The sequence below is a fragment of the Hyla sarda genome, chromosome 4 (genome assembly GCF_029499605.1).
Source record: "Hyla sarda isolate aHylSar1 chromosome 4, aHylSar1.hap1, whole genome shotgun sequence".
NCBI classification, from domain to species: Eukaryota; Metazoa; Chordata; class Amphibia; order Anura; family Hylidae; genus Hyla; species Hyla sarda.
Window position 1 is genome coordinate 1465462 of NC_079192.1, and position 14183 is coordinate 1479644.

Sequence of the window (14183 nt, forward strand, 5' to 3'; positions counted from 1 at the left end):
AACATTTTGATTAATTTTTAAACAGGGATCAATTTATATGGGCGGGTGGGGACATTAAAATATAGCCGACAATAATAAAAATGTAGTGTGTGTGTGTGTTTTACTTTTTTATTTATTTTTTATTTTTTAGGTAGTACTACTACTCCCAGCATGGAACACACTGTTCCATGATGGCAGTAGTAGTTACCTGTACTAATTGAAAGATCGCCGGGGTCCCTTGCGATCCTCCTGTATAATGTATAGATGCGGTGGCCGCTCTTCTATGGTCCCCTGCACTGACGTATATATACACATATTAATATTTCCCGCAGAGCTGTGATTGGCCAGATGGTTCCAGCCAATCACAACTCTGTGGGAAACATGAATAGGTGTATATATACGGCAGGGCAGGGGACCATAGAAGAGCGGACAATCGCATTGGGTGTCAGAAGTTATACGTGCTGCGATCTGTCTATTAATGCAGGTACTACTGCTCCCAGCATGGAGCAGAGTGTGCAGAGTGTGCTCTATGTTGGGAGCAGTAGTACCTTCAGTAAGGGACAGATCACAGCGCGTGTCGCTCCTCCTGACACCCGCTGCGATCCTCCTGAAGTGACTGTGGGGACTCAGCTGTTCTCAATGCTACAGATCCGGGAGAACAGCTGATGCTAAGCAGTATATATACATTGTATATATACTGCCCAGCAAGAACTTACAGTGAGCCTGCAATGTGTATACAGTATACACAATGCTGGCTCACTTAACCCCTTGCTGAGCTGTGTCCTAGGCCAGCCCGGCAAGGAAAGAGTTAACTTACACTGCTGGACAGTGTAGGTTAACCCTTTGGGCGGTATACAATATATACAGCTGTCTATAAATAGCTGTATATAGTGTATACAGAAGACGAAGAAGTCCTGCGGGTCCATGTAGCTCCGCCCCCCTAGTGATGTCGTCATTAGGGGGCAGAGCTACAGACCGGATCCTGGTTAGTAAGTCTGAAGCTCTGTTCACATTGTCCATTTTGGATAATGGGAACAGACACTTCTGCCAGTGTCTACCCAGACAGGGAGACTCCAGCTGTTGCTAAACTACAAGTTGTAGTTTTGCATCAATTGGAGGCTCCCTGTTTAGGTAGACATTGCATTATGGGTGCTCTCCGCTGCAGAGAGCGCAAAAAATGTCCTAACCCTTTTTTTTGGTGTTTTTTTTCTTCTCGTTTCAGATACGTGTATGCAGAGGATTACGATGGATTCGACGGATTACGACGGATGAACTTTATTTTTTTTATTTTAATAAAATGGTTAACGAGGGCTGTGGGGAGTGTTTTTTAAAATAAAATAATTTTTCCAATGTGTTGTGTTTTTTTTATTTTATTGAATATTCAGGCTTACTAATGGAGGCTGTCTAATAGACGGAATCCAATACTAAGCCAGGGCTTAGCGTTAGCCCCAAAAACAGCTGGCGCTAACCCCCAATTATTACCCCGGTAACCACCGCCACAGGAAGAGCCGGTAACAGCAGGCCCGGAGCGTCAAAAATGGTGCTTCTGGGCCTAGGTGGTAACAGGCTGGTGTTATTAAGGCTGGGGAGGGCCAGTAACAATGGTCCTCGCCCACCCTGGTAATGTAAGGCTGTTGCTGCTTGGTTGGTATCTGAAAATAGGGGGAACCCTATGTGTTTTTTTTTTTTATGAAAAAAAAAATGCATAGGGTTACCTGTATATTCAGTATCAGCCAGATCCCAACAAAGCAGCAACAGCTTGATGTTACCAGGGTTGGCGAGGACCATTATTACTGGCCCTCCCCAGCCTAAATAATGCCAGCCTGTTAACCCCTAGGCCCAGGAGCGCCATTTTTGATGCTCCGGGCCTGTTGGTACTGGCTCTTCCCTGTTTTTGGGGCTAACGCTAAGCCCTGGCTTAGTAATGGATTTTGTCTATTAGACAGCCTCCATTACTAAGCCTGAATATTCAATTTAAAAAAAAACACAACACATTGGAAAAATTATTTTATTTTAAAAATCACTCCCCCCACAGCCCTCGTTAGCCATTTTATTGAAATAAAAAAAATCAAGTTCATCCGTCGTAATCCATCGAATCCATCGTAATCCTCTGCATACACAGATCTGAATGAGAAGAAAAAAAACACAAAAAATGGGTTAGGACATTTTTTGCGCTCTCTGCTGGGGAGAGTGCCCATAATGCAATGTCTACCTAAACAGGGAGCCTCCAATTGGTGCAAAACTACTCTCCCAGTCTGGAGTCTCCCTGTCTGGGTAAACACTGGCAGAAGGGTGTGTTCCCATTATCCAAAACGGACAATGTGAACAGAGCTTCAGACTTACTAGCCGGAATCCCGTCTGTTGCTCCGCCCCTAATGACGTCATCACTAGGGGGCAGAGCTACACGAACGAGGGAGGTAAGTGGACCTCATCTTCTGTATACACTCTATACAGCTATCTATAGATAGCTGTATATTCTGTATACCGCCCAAAGGGGCTATAGGAGCAGGGCGTTCTGTCAGTCTGGTGACAGGATTCCCGGCTCCTGTATAGTATACACGGGTACACTATGCACTCTGTATACTATACGGTCAGGGGAGGTGAGTAGTGATGCTGTACATCACTCTTCATCTCCTTACACTCTGTGGACCTATCCCCTATCCAAAGAATAGGGGACAAGATGTCTGATCGCGGGGGTCCAACCACCATGGACCCCCACGATCTTAGCTGTGGCACCCCAGACATCCGGTGCACGGAGCAAAATTCCGATGACTGACGATGCGGGGTGGAGGCTCGTGACATCATGGTCAGCCCCGCTCGTGACGTCATGGCCATGCAGGATGTGGACAAGGTGTCATGAGCCTCCGGCACTGCACCCGACTCTCCAAGCGAACACTGGGTGCAGCAGGGATATCACGGGGGTCCCCAGCGGTGGGACCCCTGTGGTCAGACAACTTATCCTCTATTCTTTAAAATGCCTAGGGGTGGAGCCTTTAAGACCAAAGGCAAAGTAAGGCCTAATGGTCAAATGAACTATTAATATGGGAAAATGGTCTATGACATTTACTAGAACCTGGTATGACTGTAGAATATTGTCCTGCTTCAGGGTCTGAAGTTCGGGGAAAAGGGGAGATAGCTGATCACCACGATAAACACTGGTTCTTCTCCTCCACCGTAGAGGTCGGAGTCCATGGATCTGGTGAACAGGACTACGTTGACCTTCTTCATATTCTCCGGACTGACTGAGATTGAGGAGCTCATCCCGTTTCTCTTTGTTCTCTTCTCACTTCTTTACGTCATGGCTCTAGTAGGTAACATTGGCATTGTAGTCCTCGTCTATAACAGCTCCAGACTCCACTCACCCATGTATTACTTCTTGAGTTTCCTCGCTCTCATAGACGTCTTTTATTCCTGCACCATTACACCGAAGCTGATATTTGACCTTACAGTGGTGGAGAAGGTCATCACATTTACTGGTTGTGCTCTTCAGTTCTTCTCATACGCAGCTCTTGGGGGAAGCGAGAATTTCCTTCTTTCCACCATGTCCTATGATCGCTATGTTGCCATCTGTCACCCGCTCCATTATATGACTATAATGACTAGGAAGAAATGTCTACATCTTATCTTTGCTGTCTTCTCTGTTGGCTTCTTACAGTCGGCAGTACAGACCAGCTGTACGTTTAGTCTCCAGTTTTGTGGATCGGGCTTCATAGACCATTTCTACTGTGATGTCCCACCAATACTCAGACTGTCCTGCTCCGACACCTCCTATTGTAACATGGTCACTGTATATATAGTGGGTGTATTGACTATAATCCCATTCCTGACCATCATACTATCATACATATTTATACTTTCTACAATCTTACGCATGACTTCTGCAGAGGGCAGGAAGAAAGCCTTCAGCACGTGTTCCTCACATCTTATATGCGCCTCGGTCTTTTACATGCCAATATTTTTCAATTATTTACACCCTCCTTCTAGTGTTTTTACCAGCCAAGACAAGGTGGCTGCCATCTTCTACGCAGTGGTGACCCCAATGCTTAATCCACTCATATATACTCTGAGGAACCAAGAGATAAGAAGGACCATTGGGCAAGCAACGAGGAACAGAATTTCTTCCGCTATTAGACTTATTAAGTCTAAGATTGCTTCAGATTTTAAACAGTGACTCAGGTTGTTTGAAAATATGGTGCATCTAACACTGTGTACTCAGTCTACACCCCTGAGGGGGTTGATTTAAAAAAACATTTTTTTTCCACTGGAGTACCCCTTTAACCCCTTAAGGACCCAGGGTGTATGGATACGCCCTGGGTTTTTGATCATTAAAGACCCAGGGTGTACCTGTACGCCCATAGGAATTCCGGTCCTCGCCTCACGCCGGGCGGGGACCGGGTGACTGCTGAAATCATTCAGCAGGCATCCCGTGCAAATGCCCAGGGGGGTCAGCGATCGCCGCAAATCGCGATTTGCGACGATTCCGGGTCATACGGGTCTATGGTGACCCGGTGACCTGGAATATAAGGGGAATCGCGGTTGTCCAAGACACCCATGATCCCCCTGAAGGGTTAGGAGTGAGGTGGCGCCACCCCTCCTATCCCTGCTATTGGTCAGGGGCCGGGGGGGGGGGGGGGGGCTTGGTGTTGGTGGTTTAACGTTCGGTTCCCCCGTACTGCCCACCCACAATAGTGGGGGAAGAAAGGGGGAACCGTCCTGTGACCGGCGGCGGAGGTCACTTACCCATCCGCGGTGGCGGAGGCGACGATCGGCGGGCGGCGATGTGCGGCTGGCTCCCTGCTGCAGACTACGGAAGCCGGCGAGTTGCCTAGCAACATCTGGAGGGCTACAGTGTGAGAGCACTATACAGTGGTCTCTAAACTGTAGCCCTCCAGATGTTGCAAAACTACAACTCCGTGCATGCCCAGACGGCTGTTTAGGAATGCTGGGATTTGTAGTTTTGCAACATCTGGAGGGCCACAGTTTGGAGATCACTGTGCAGTGGTCTCTAAACTGTAGCCCTCCAGATGTTGCAAAACTGCAAATCCCAGCATGCCCAAACAGCAAACAGCTGGGAGTTGTAGTTGCGTACCTCCAGCTGTTGCATAACTACATCTCCCAGCATGTCCTTCGGCGATCAGTACATGCTGAGAGTTGTAGTTTTGCAACAGCTGAAGACACATTGGTTGGAAAATACTGAGTTAGGTAACAGAACCTAACTGAAGGTTTTCCAACCAGTGTGCCTCCAGCTGTTGCAAAAGTACAATTCCCAGCATGCACGGTCTGTCAGTACATGCTGGGAGTTGTAGTTTTGAAACAGCTGGAGGTTTGCCCCCCCCCCCCCCCCCCCCCCCGTGTGAATTTACAGGGTACAGGGTACATTCACACGGGCGGGTTTACACTGCTTCAAGTTTGAGCTGCGGGAAATTTTTCGCCGCAGTGCAAACTCCTAGCAGGAAACTCATTGTAAACGCCCGCCAGTGTGAATGTACCCTAAAAACACTACATTACACTAACACAAAATAAAAGGTAAAATACTACATATACACCCCCCTTACACTGTCCCCCCCCCCCCAATAAAAATGAAAACATATCGTACGGCAGTGTTTCTAAAACGGAGCCTCCAGCTGTTGCAAAACAACTCCCAGCATTTCTGGAAAGCCACTGACTGTCCAGGCATGTTGGGAGTTTGGCAACAGCTGGAGGCACCCTGTTTGGAAATCACTGGCGTAGAATATCCCTATGTCCACCCCTATGCAATCCCTAATTTAGTCCTCAAATGTGCATGGTGCTCTCTCACTTCGGAGCTCTGTTGTATTTCAAGGAAACAGTTTAGGGCCACTTATGGGGTATTTCTGTACTTGGGAGAAATTGCACTACGAATTTTGGGGGGCTTTTTCTCCTTTTACCCCTTATGAAAAGGAAAAGTTGGGGGCCACCCAAGCCTGTTAGTGTAAAAAAATAAAACATTTTACACGAACATGCTGGTGTTGCCCCATACTTTTTATTTTCACAAGCGGTAAAAGGAAAAGAAGACCCCCAAAATTTGTAACACAATTTCTCCTGTGTACGGAAATACCCCATATGTGGGCGTAAAATGCTCTGCGGGCGCACAACAAGGCTCAGGAGTGAGAGCGGACTATGTACATTTGAGGCCTAAATTGGTGATTTGCACAGGAGCAGCTGATTATTTACAAAAAAAATAAATACCCACATGTGACCCCATTTTGGAAACTACAGCCCTCACGGAATGTAACAAGGGGTATAGTGAACCTTTACACCCCACAGGTGTTTGATGAATTTTCATTAAAGTGTGATGGGAAAATGAAAAATGTTTTCACTAAAATGCTGGTGTTACCCTAAATTTTTCATTTTCACAAGGGAAAATAGGAAAAAGGCCCCCAAAACTTGTAACCCCATTTCTTCTGAGTAAGAACATACCCCATATGGGGATGTAAAGTGCTCTGCGGGCGAACTACAATGCTCAGAAGAGAAGGAGCGCCATTGGGCTTTTGAAGAGAAATTTTGTCCGGAATTGAAGGCTACGTGTGTTTACAAAGCCCCCATAGTGCTAGAACAATGGACCCCCCCCCCACATGTGACCCCATTTTGGAAACTACACCCCTCTTGTAATGTAATAAGGGGTACAGTGAGCATTTACGCCCCACAGGTGTCTGACAGATTTTTGGAACAGTGGTCCGTGAAAATGAAAAATTTAATTTTTCATTTGCACAGCCCACTGTTCCAAAGATCTGTCAAACGCCAGTGGGGTGCAAATACTCACTGCGCCCCTTATTAATTCTGGTCCCATGTGGGGGTCCATTGTTCTGGCACCACGGGAGGGCTTTGTAAACGCACAAGGCCCCTGACTTCCATTCCAAACAAATTTTCTTTCCAAAAGCTCAATGGCGCTCCTCCTCTTCTGAGCATTGTAGTGGGCCAGCAGAGCACTTGACGTTCCCACATGGGGTATTTCCATACTCAGAAGAAATGGGGTTACAAATTTACGAGGTCATTTTCTCCTATTACCCCTTGTAAAAATGTAAAATTTGGGGAAAAACACGCATTTTTGTGAAAATGTTTTCTTTTTCATTTACACATCCAACTTTAACAAAAAGTCGTCAAACACCTGTGAGGTGTTAAGGCTCACTTGTACCACTTGTTACGTTCCTTAAGAGGTGTAGTTTGCAAAATAGTATGCCATGTGTTTTTTTTTTTTTTGCTGTTCTGGCACCATAGGGGCTTCCTAAATGTAACATGCCCCACCCCCCCAAACCCTTTCAGCAAAATTTGCTTTCCAAAAGCCAAATGTGACTCTTTCTCTTCTGAGCATTGTAGTTCACCAGCAGAGCATTTTATGTCCTAACATCGGGTATTTCCATACTAAGAAGAGATGGGGTTACACATTTTGGGACGCATTTGTTCCCATTACCCTTTGTAAAAATGGTAAATTTGGGAAAAAAACTGCACTTTAGTGAAAACATTTATTTTTCATTTACACATCCGATTTTAACAAAAAGTGGCCAAACACCTGTGGGGTGTTAAGGCTCACTGGACCCCTTGTTACGTGCCTTTAGGGGTTTAGTTTCCAAAATGGTATGCCATGTGGGGATTTTCTGCTGATTTGGCACCATGAGTGCTTCCTAAATGCAACATGCCCCCAAAAACCATATCAGCAAAATTCACTCTCCAAAATCCCATTGTCGCTCCTTCCCTTCTGAGCCCTCTACTGCGCCCGCCGAACACTTGACATCCACATATGAGGTATTTCCTTACTCGAGAGAAATTGGGTTACAAATTTTGGGGGCTTTTTCTCCTATTACCACTTGAAAAAATTCAAAAACTGGGTCTACAAGAACATGCGAGTGTAAAAAATTAAGATTTTGAATTTTCTCCTTCACTTTGCTGCTATTCCTGTGAAACACCTAAAGGGTTAACACACTTACTGAATGTCATTTTGGATACTTTGAGGGGTGCAGTTTTTATAATGGGGTCATTTGTGGGGTATTTCTAATATGAAGGCCCTTCAACTCATCTTCAAAACTGAACTGGTCCCTGAAAATTTCGATTTAGAACATTTTTGTGAAAAATTGGAAAATTGCTGCTGAATTTTGAAGCCTCTGATGTCTTCGAAAAGTAAAATCATGTCAACTTTATGATGCAAACATAAAGTAGACATATTTTTTATGAAAATCAATATATAATTTATTTGGAATGTCTGTTTTCCTTACAAGCAGAGAGCTTCAAAGTTAGAAAAATGCAAAAGTTTCAATTTTTTCATCAAATTTTGGAATTTTTCACCAAGAAATGATTCAAGTATCGACAAAAAATGACCACTAACATAAAGTAGAATATGTCACAAAAAAAAAAATCGCGGAATCAGGATAAAAAGTAAAAAGCATCCCAGAGTTATTAATGCTTAAAGTGACAATGGTCAGATGTGCAATAAATGGCCGGGTCCTTAAGGGGTTAAATAATTTTTTCACATTTTTAACTCCTTGGGGACGGAGCCCATTATAACCCTAAGGACGGGAGCATTTTTTGCAATTCTGAGCACTGTCATTTTAAGCATTAATAACTCTGGGATGCTTTTACTTTTCATTCTGATTCCGAGATTGTTTTTTCGTGACATATTCTACTTTATGTTAGGGGTAAATTTTTGTCGATACTTGCATCATTTCTTGGTGAAAAATTCCCAAATTTGATGAAAAAATTGAAAATTTTGCATTTTTCTAACTTTGAAGCTCTCTGCTTGTAAGGAAAATAAACATTCTAAATAAATTATATATTGATTCACAAATACAATATGTCTACTTGGCATCATAAAGTTGAGATGTTTTTACTTTTGGAAGACACCAGAGGCTTCACAGTTCAGCAGCAATTTTCCAATTTTTCTCAAAATTTTCAAAATCTAAATTTTTTAGGGGCCAGATCAGTTTTGAAGTGGATTTGAAGGGCCTTCATATTAGAAATACCCCACAAATGACCCCATTATAAAAACTGCACCCCTCAAAGTATTCAAAATGACATTCAGTAAGTTTGTTAACCCTTTAGGTGTTTCACAGGAATAGCAGCAAAGTGAAGGAGAAAATTCAAAATCTTAATTTTTTACACTCGCATGTTCTTGTAGACCCAGTTTTTGAAATTTTACAAGGGGTAAAAGGAGAAAAAGCCCCCCAAAATTTGTAACCCAATTTCTCTCGAGTAAGGAAATACCTCATATGTGTATGCCAAGTGTTCGGCGGGCGCAGTAGAGGGCTCAGAAGGGAAGGAGCGACAATGGGATTTTGGAGAGTGAGTTTTGCTGAAATGGTTTTTGGGGGCATGTCACATTTAGGAAGCCCCTATGGTGCCAGAACAGCAAAAAAAAAAAAAAAAAACACATGGCATACTATTTTGGAAACTACACCCCTAAGGCACGTAACAAGGGGTCCGGTGAGCCTTAACACCCCACAGGTGTTTGACGACTTTTCGTTAAATTCAGATGTGTAAATGAAAAAAAAAAATTTCACTAAAGTGCAGGTTTTTTCCCCAAATTTACAATTTCTACAAAGGGTAATGGGAGAAAAATCCCCCCAAAATTTGTAACGCAATTTCTCCCGAGTACGGAGATACCCCATATGTGGCCCTAAACTGTTGCCTTGAAATACGACAGGGCTCCGTAGTGATAGAGCGCCATGCGCATTTGAGGCCTGAATAAGGAATTTGCAGTAGGGGTGGACCCGGTTACAAGGATGGGGCTTGCCTCCACCAAAACCCTACAGCAGTGTCTCCCACAGGGTGCCTCCAGCTGTTGCAAGACTCCCAGCCTGCCAGGACAGTCTATGGCTGTCCAGCAACACTGGGAGTTGTGGTTTTGCCACAGCTGGAGGCGCCGTTTAGGAAACACTGCCGTATGAGACGTTTTTCATTTTTATTGGAAGGGGGGGGGGGGGGGGGGGGGGCGTTCCATGTGTAAGGGGGTGTATGTGTAGTGTTTTACTTTTTATTATTTGTTAGTGTAGTGTAGTGTTTTTAGGGTACATTCACACAGGCAGGGGTTCACAGTAAGTTTCCTTGAAGGAAACCCACTGTAAACCCTGTACATTCACATGGGGGGGGGGGGGGGGCGCCCCAAACCTTCAGCTGTGGCAAAATGACAACTCCCAGAATGCACTGACAGACCGTACATGCTGGGAGTTGTAGTTTTACAACAGCTGTAGGCACACTGGTGGGGAACCACTGAGTTAGAAAACAGACTCTAGCTCAGTGATTCCAACCCATGTGCCTCCAGCTGTTGCAAGACTACAACTCCCAGCATGTACGGTCTGTCAGTGCACTCTGGGAGTTGTAGTTTTGCTACAGCTGGAGGCACACGGGTTGGAATCACTGAGTTAGGAAACAGACTCTAGCTCAGTGTTTCCCAACCAGTGTGCCTACAGCTGTTGCAAAACTACAATTCCCAGCATGCCCGTACAGTCAGGGATGCTGGGCGTGTAGTTCTGCAATATCTGGCCCTTCAGATGTTGCAGAACTACAACTCCCAGCATGCCTGGACAGTCTGGGCATGCTAGGAGTTGTAGTTATGCAACAACTGGGCAAGAACAGTGGCCTCCAAACTGTAGCCCTCCAGATGTTGCAAAACTACAACTCCAAGCATGCCCAGACTGTCCAGGCATGCTGGGAGTTGTAGTTCTGCAACATCTGAAGGTCCAGATATTGCAGAACTACATGCCCAGCATTCCTGACTGTCTGGGCATGCTGGGAGTTGTAGTTTTGCAACATCTGGAGGGCTACAGTTTGGAGATCACCATACAGTGGTCTCCAAACTGTGCCACTTCAGATGTTGCAAAACTACAACTCCCAGCATGCCCAGACAGTCAGTGCATTCTGGGAGTTGTAGTTTTGCAACATCTGGAGGACCACAGTTTAGAGACCACTACACAGTGGCCCCACACTGTGACCCTCCAGATGTTTGCAAAACTACAACTCCCAGCATGCCCAGACAGCCTTTGGCTGTGTGGGCATGCTGGGAGTTGTAGTTTTGCAGCTTTTAGAAGGCCACAGTGAAGATCACTTATTGCGATCTTCACTGCAGCCTTCTGCGCCGCACTTTCCCGCCACCGCTCAGATGATGACGCTGCTGCCCGGAATGCCGCCGCCTCCGCCGCCGCAGGTCCGGGTAAGCCGGGCCATGTCCCCCCCCTCGCCGCCCGTGTTCCCCCCGCTCTGTACCGACTTCGATCGGTGCGCAGAGCGGGGGGTAATGAACTCTAACCCCCCGCCCCCCTCCTGCCATTGGTGGTCAGCCTGACCGACCAATGGCAGGGGATAGGAGGGGGTGGCAACACTGCCACCTCGCTCCTATCCTTTAGGCTGGTTGGAGCTGGCTCTGACAGCTCCGATCAGTCTTATTTTCCGGGAGATCGGGTCACCAGTGACCCGATTTGCCCGGATTTGCCCGGATCTGAATTGACCTGCGATTTGCTGCGATCGCCGATATGGGGGGGTCTCAGGACCCCCCCTAGGCATTGCCATGGGATGCCTGCTGATAGATATCAGCAGGCATCCCGGTCCGATCGGCAGTGATCGGAAATGCCGAGGGCGTATGGATACGCCCTCCGTCATTAAGTGACGGGACGCGAGGGCGTATGCATACGCCCTTCGTCCCCAAGGAGTTAAAATATTTTTGAAAATACTTTTTAAAAAATTTAACTTGTCACAATATATGAAAAATGTTATAAGAACTTGGCATATCTCCCACTGTTGATTAGCAGAAAGAGCTAACATGAGGAATCTGGTGAAAGCAAGCAATTTGTCTGGCTGCTGCAAATTAGACCTCGCCCGTCTACCTTCCTCCTCTGTCTATATGTAAAAGGAAAGGGGGGAGGGGGTTTTGTATTTTTTTTTCAATTCCACTGTCACCATTTTGTTGGTCTGAAGAGTGCTAAAGAACAGACTAGATGTCTCTTGATAGGTCATTACTCCTCATGGTTCTGGCTTCCCCTGTTATTTCACTTATGCACATGTGCAGTAAGCAGTTAATGCTTTTCTATGAGACACTATTTGACTTAACTCTCTTATGCCCTGTGCCTGCCGTAAAGCAACTGTGTAGGTGTTGTGAAATAACAAACAACAAAGAGGCTGAAGTAATGGCAGCCCCCAGTACACACTTTATTAATAAATAACATTAAAGGGGTACTCCCCTGGAAAAAAAAATTTAATCAACTGGTGCAAAAAAGTTAACCAGATTTGTAAATTACTTCTATTACAAAAATCCTAATCCTTCCTGTACTTATCAGCTGTTGTATGTTCCAGATGAAGTTATTTTCCTTTTTGAATTTCCTTTCTGTCTGACCACAGTGCTCTCTGCTGACACCTCTGTCCATTTTAGGAACTCTTCGGAGCCGGAGAGATTTGCTATGGGGATTTGCTTGTACTCTGGACAGTTCCTAAAATGGACAGAAGTGTCAGCAGAGAGCACTGTGGTCAGTCAGAAAGGAAATTCAAAAAGAAAAGAACTTCCTTTGGAACATACAGCAGCTGATAAGTACAGGAAGGATTAAGATTTTTAAATAGAAGTCATTTACAAATCTGTTTAACTTTCTGGCACCAGTTGATTTAAATTTTTTTTTTCCAGAGGAGTACCCCTTTAAAACTACACTGTTCTAAAACTAAATACATAAATGAAATGCTTTATCTTGATAGAATAATTGTATTTATTAAAAAAATAAAACGGTGACTCATTCTCTTTACACGGTATGGCTAATAGGTTATCCTTATGTCCAAAAGCATAGCTAGGACTTTATCGACCTCAGTGGGTTCAATACCATATGTACAATGATCTGTTTCACCTCTTGGTTCCTCAAGCTATAAACAATTGGATTCAACATTGGTGTAATTACGGTGTAGACAATACAAGCCGCTTTGTCTTGGTTATCAAAGACCTCGGAAGGAGGGCGTAGATAGGTGAAGAATACTGTAATGTAGAACATGGCGGTACATATGAGATGAGAAGAACAGGTACTGAACGCCTTCTGCTTCCCCTCGGCCGTCTTCATATGTATAATTGATATAAAAATCAGCAGGTAAGAGGTGAGGATGACGTACAGGGACCCAACGGTACAAGTCCCAACACTGTATACAGTAACCAGATTACAGTAAAAAGTATCGGAGCAGGAGAGCTTGAGCAATGGGGGAGCGTCACAGTAGAAATGGTCAATCAAGTTGGAATGGCAGAACCGGAGCCTAAATAGACAGCTGGTCTGTAAGGTTGATTGGAAGAAGCCAATGAAGAAAGCCAGAAGAACCAGGAAAAAACATCTCCTCGGGGTCATTATGGAGGCATAACGAAGAGGGCTGCAGATGGCGACGTACCGGTCATAGGACATGTCTGAGAGAATGAAGATCTCCGTCCCCGCCATACCAGCAAAAAAGAAGAACTGAACAGCACAACCATCTAAGGAAATGGTCCTCCTCAAGGAGATGAGGTCAGAGAGAATTTTCGGGGTTATGACGGTGGAATAGAAAAGGTCCACCAGGGACAGGTAGCTGAGGAAGAAGTACATCGGAGTGTGGAGTCTGCTGGAATTTCGGACAATCGCTATCATGCCGGTGTTTCCCACCACGGACACAATGTAAACGAGTAAGAAGAAGGAGAACAAGAAGGGGATGAGTCGTCTGTCATTGGTAAGGCCAGAAAATACAAATATTAGCACTTGTGTCCCATTTATGACGTTATCCATTGTGGTCTTGTTCTGTAGGGTAAAAAGTACTGAAGGTAAACATGGTACTATATGTAATGAAGCTTTAAAGGGGTACTCCGCCCCTAGACATCTTATCCCCTATCCAAAGGATAGGGGATAAGATTTCTGATTGCGTTTTTTTTTCTCTACCTGGCTGGTTAGCAAATAAAGGGGGAAGATCATGCATCTTTTTACCCTCTTAGGGATGTGCTGTACGCTGCAGTGACTAAAGTCTGTCTGCCGTGAGGAGATGCTGTTTTGCTCTCCGCGCCTAGCCGAGCCCTAAAGGCTGACCGCGGCTATGTGCAGAGGGCAGGAGAACAGCGAGGCTGACAGGCGCCAGGAGCATCATGTCACTTCCCAGAAGCCACTGCTGTCTTAAAGCAGTGGTGACAATAAAAAAACAACAACAAAAAAAACAGCGGTGGCCAGAGACATGGGGCAATGGGCCTGAGACCCGGGGCTACAGCCCTGTAAGCCCCC

At 45.3% G+C, this 14183-nt stretch overlaps 2 protein-coding genes across 2 annotated transcripts; one reads left to right on the top strand and one right to left on the bottom strand.

Annotated features, from left to right (window-relative positions):
- The first annotated feature begins 3169 nt into the window (after positions 1-3169).
- LOC130366654 (olfactory receptor 5B12-like) lies at positions 3170-4150 on the top strand. The gene has a single exon (XM_056568974.1). It carries the CDS (start codon positions 3170-3172, stop codon positions 4148-4150), a length of 981 nt encoding a protein of 326 aa, XP_056424949.1.
- Positions 4151-12752: 8602 nt separating this feature from the next.
- On the bottom strand, positions 12753-13700 carry LOC130366655 (olfactory receptor 1020-like). The gene has a single exon (XM_056568975.1). The coding sequence runs from the start codon at positions 13698-13700 to the stop codon at positions 12753-12755; it is 948 nt and encodes a 315-aa protein (XP_056424950.1).
- Between the last annotated feature and the right edge of the window lie 483 nt (positions 13701-14183).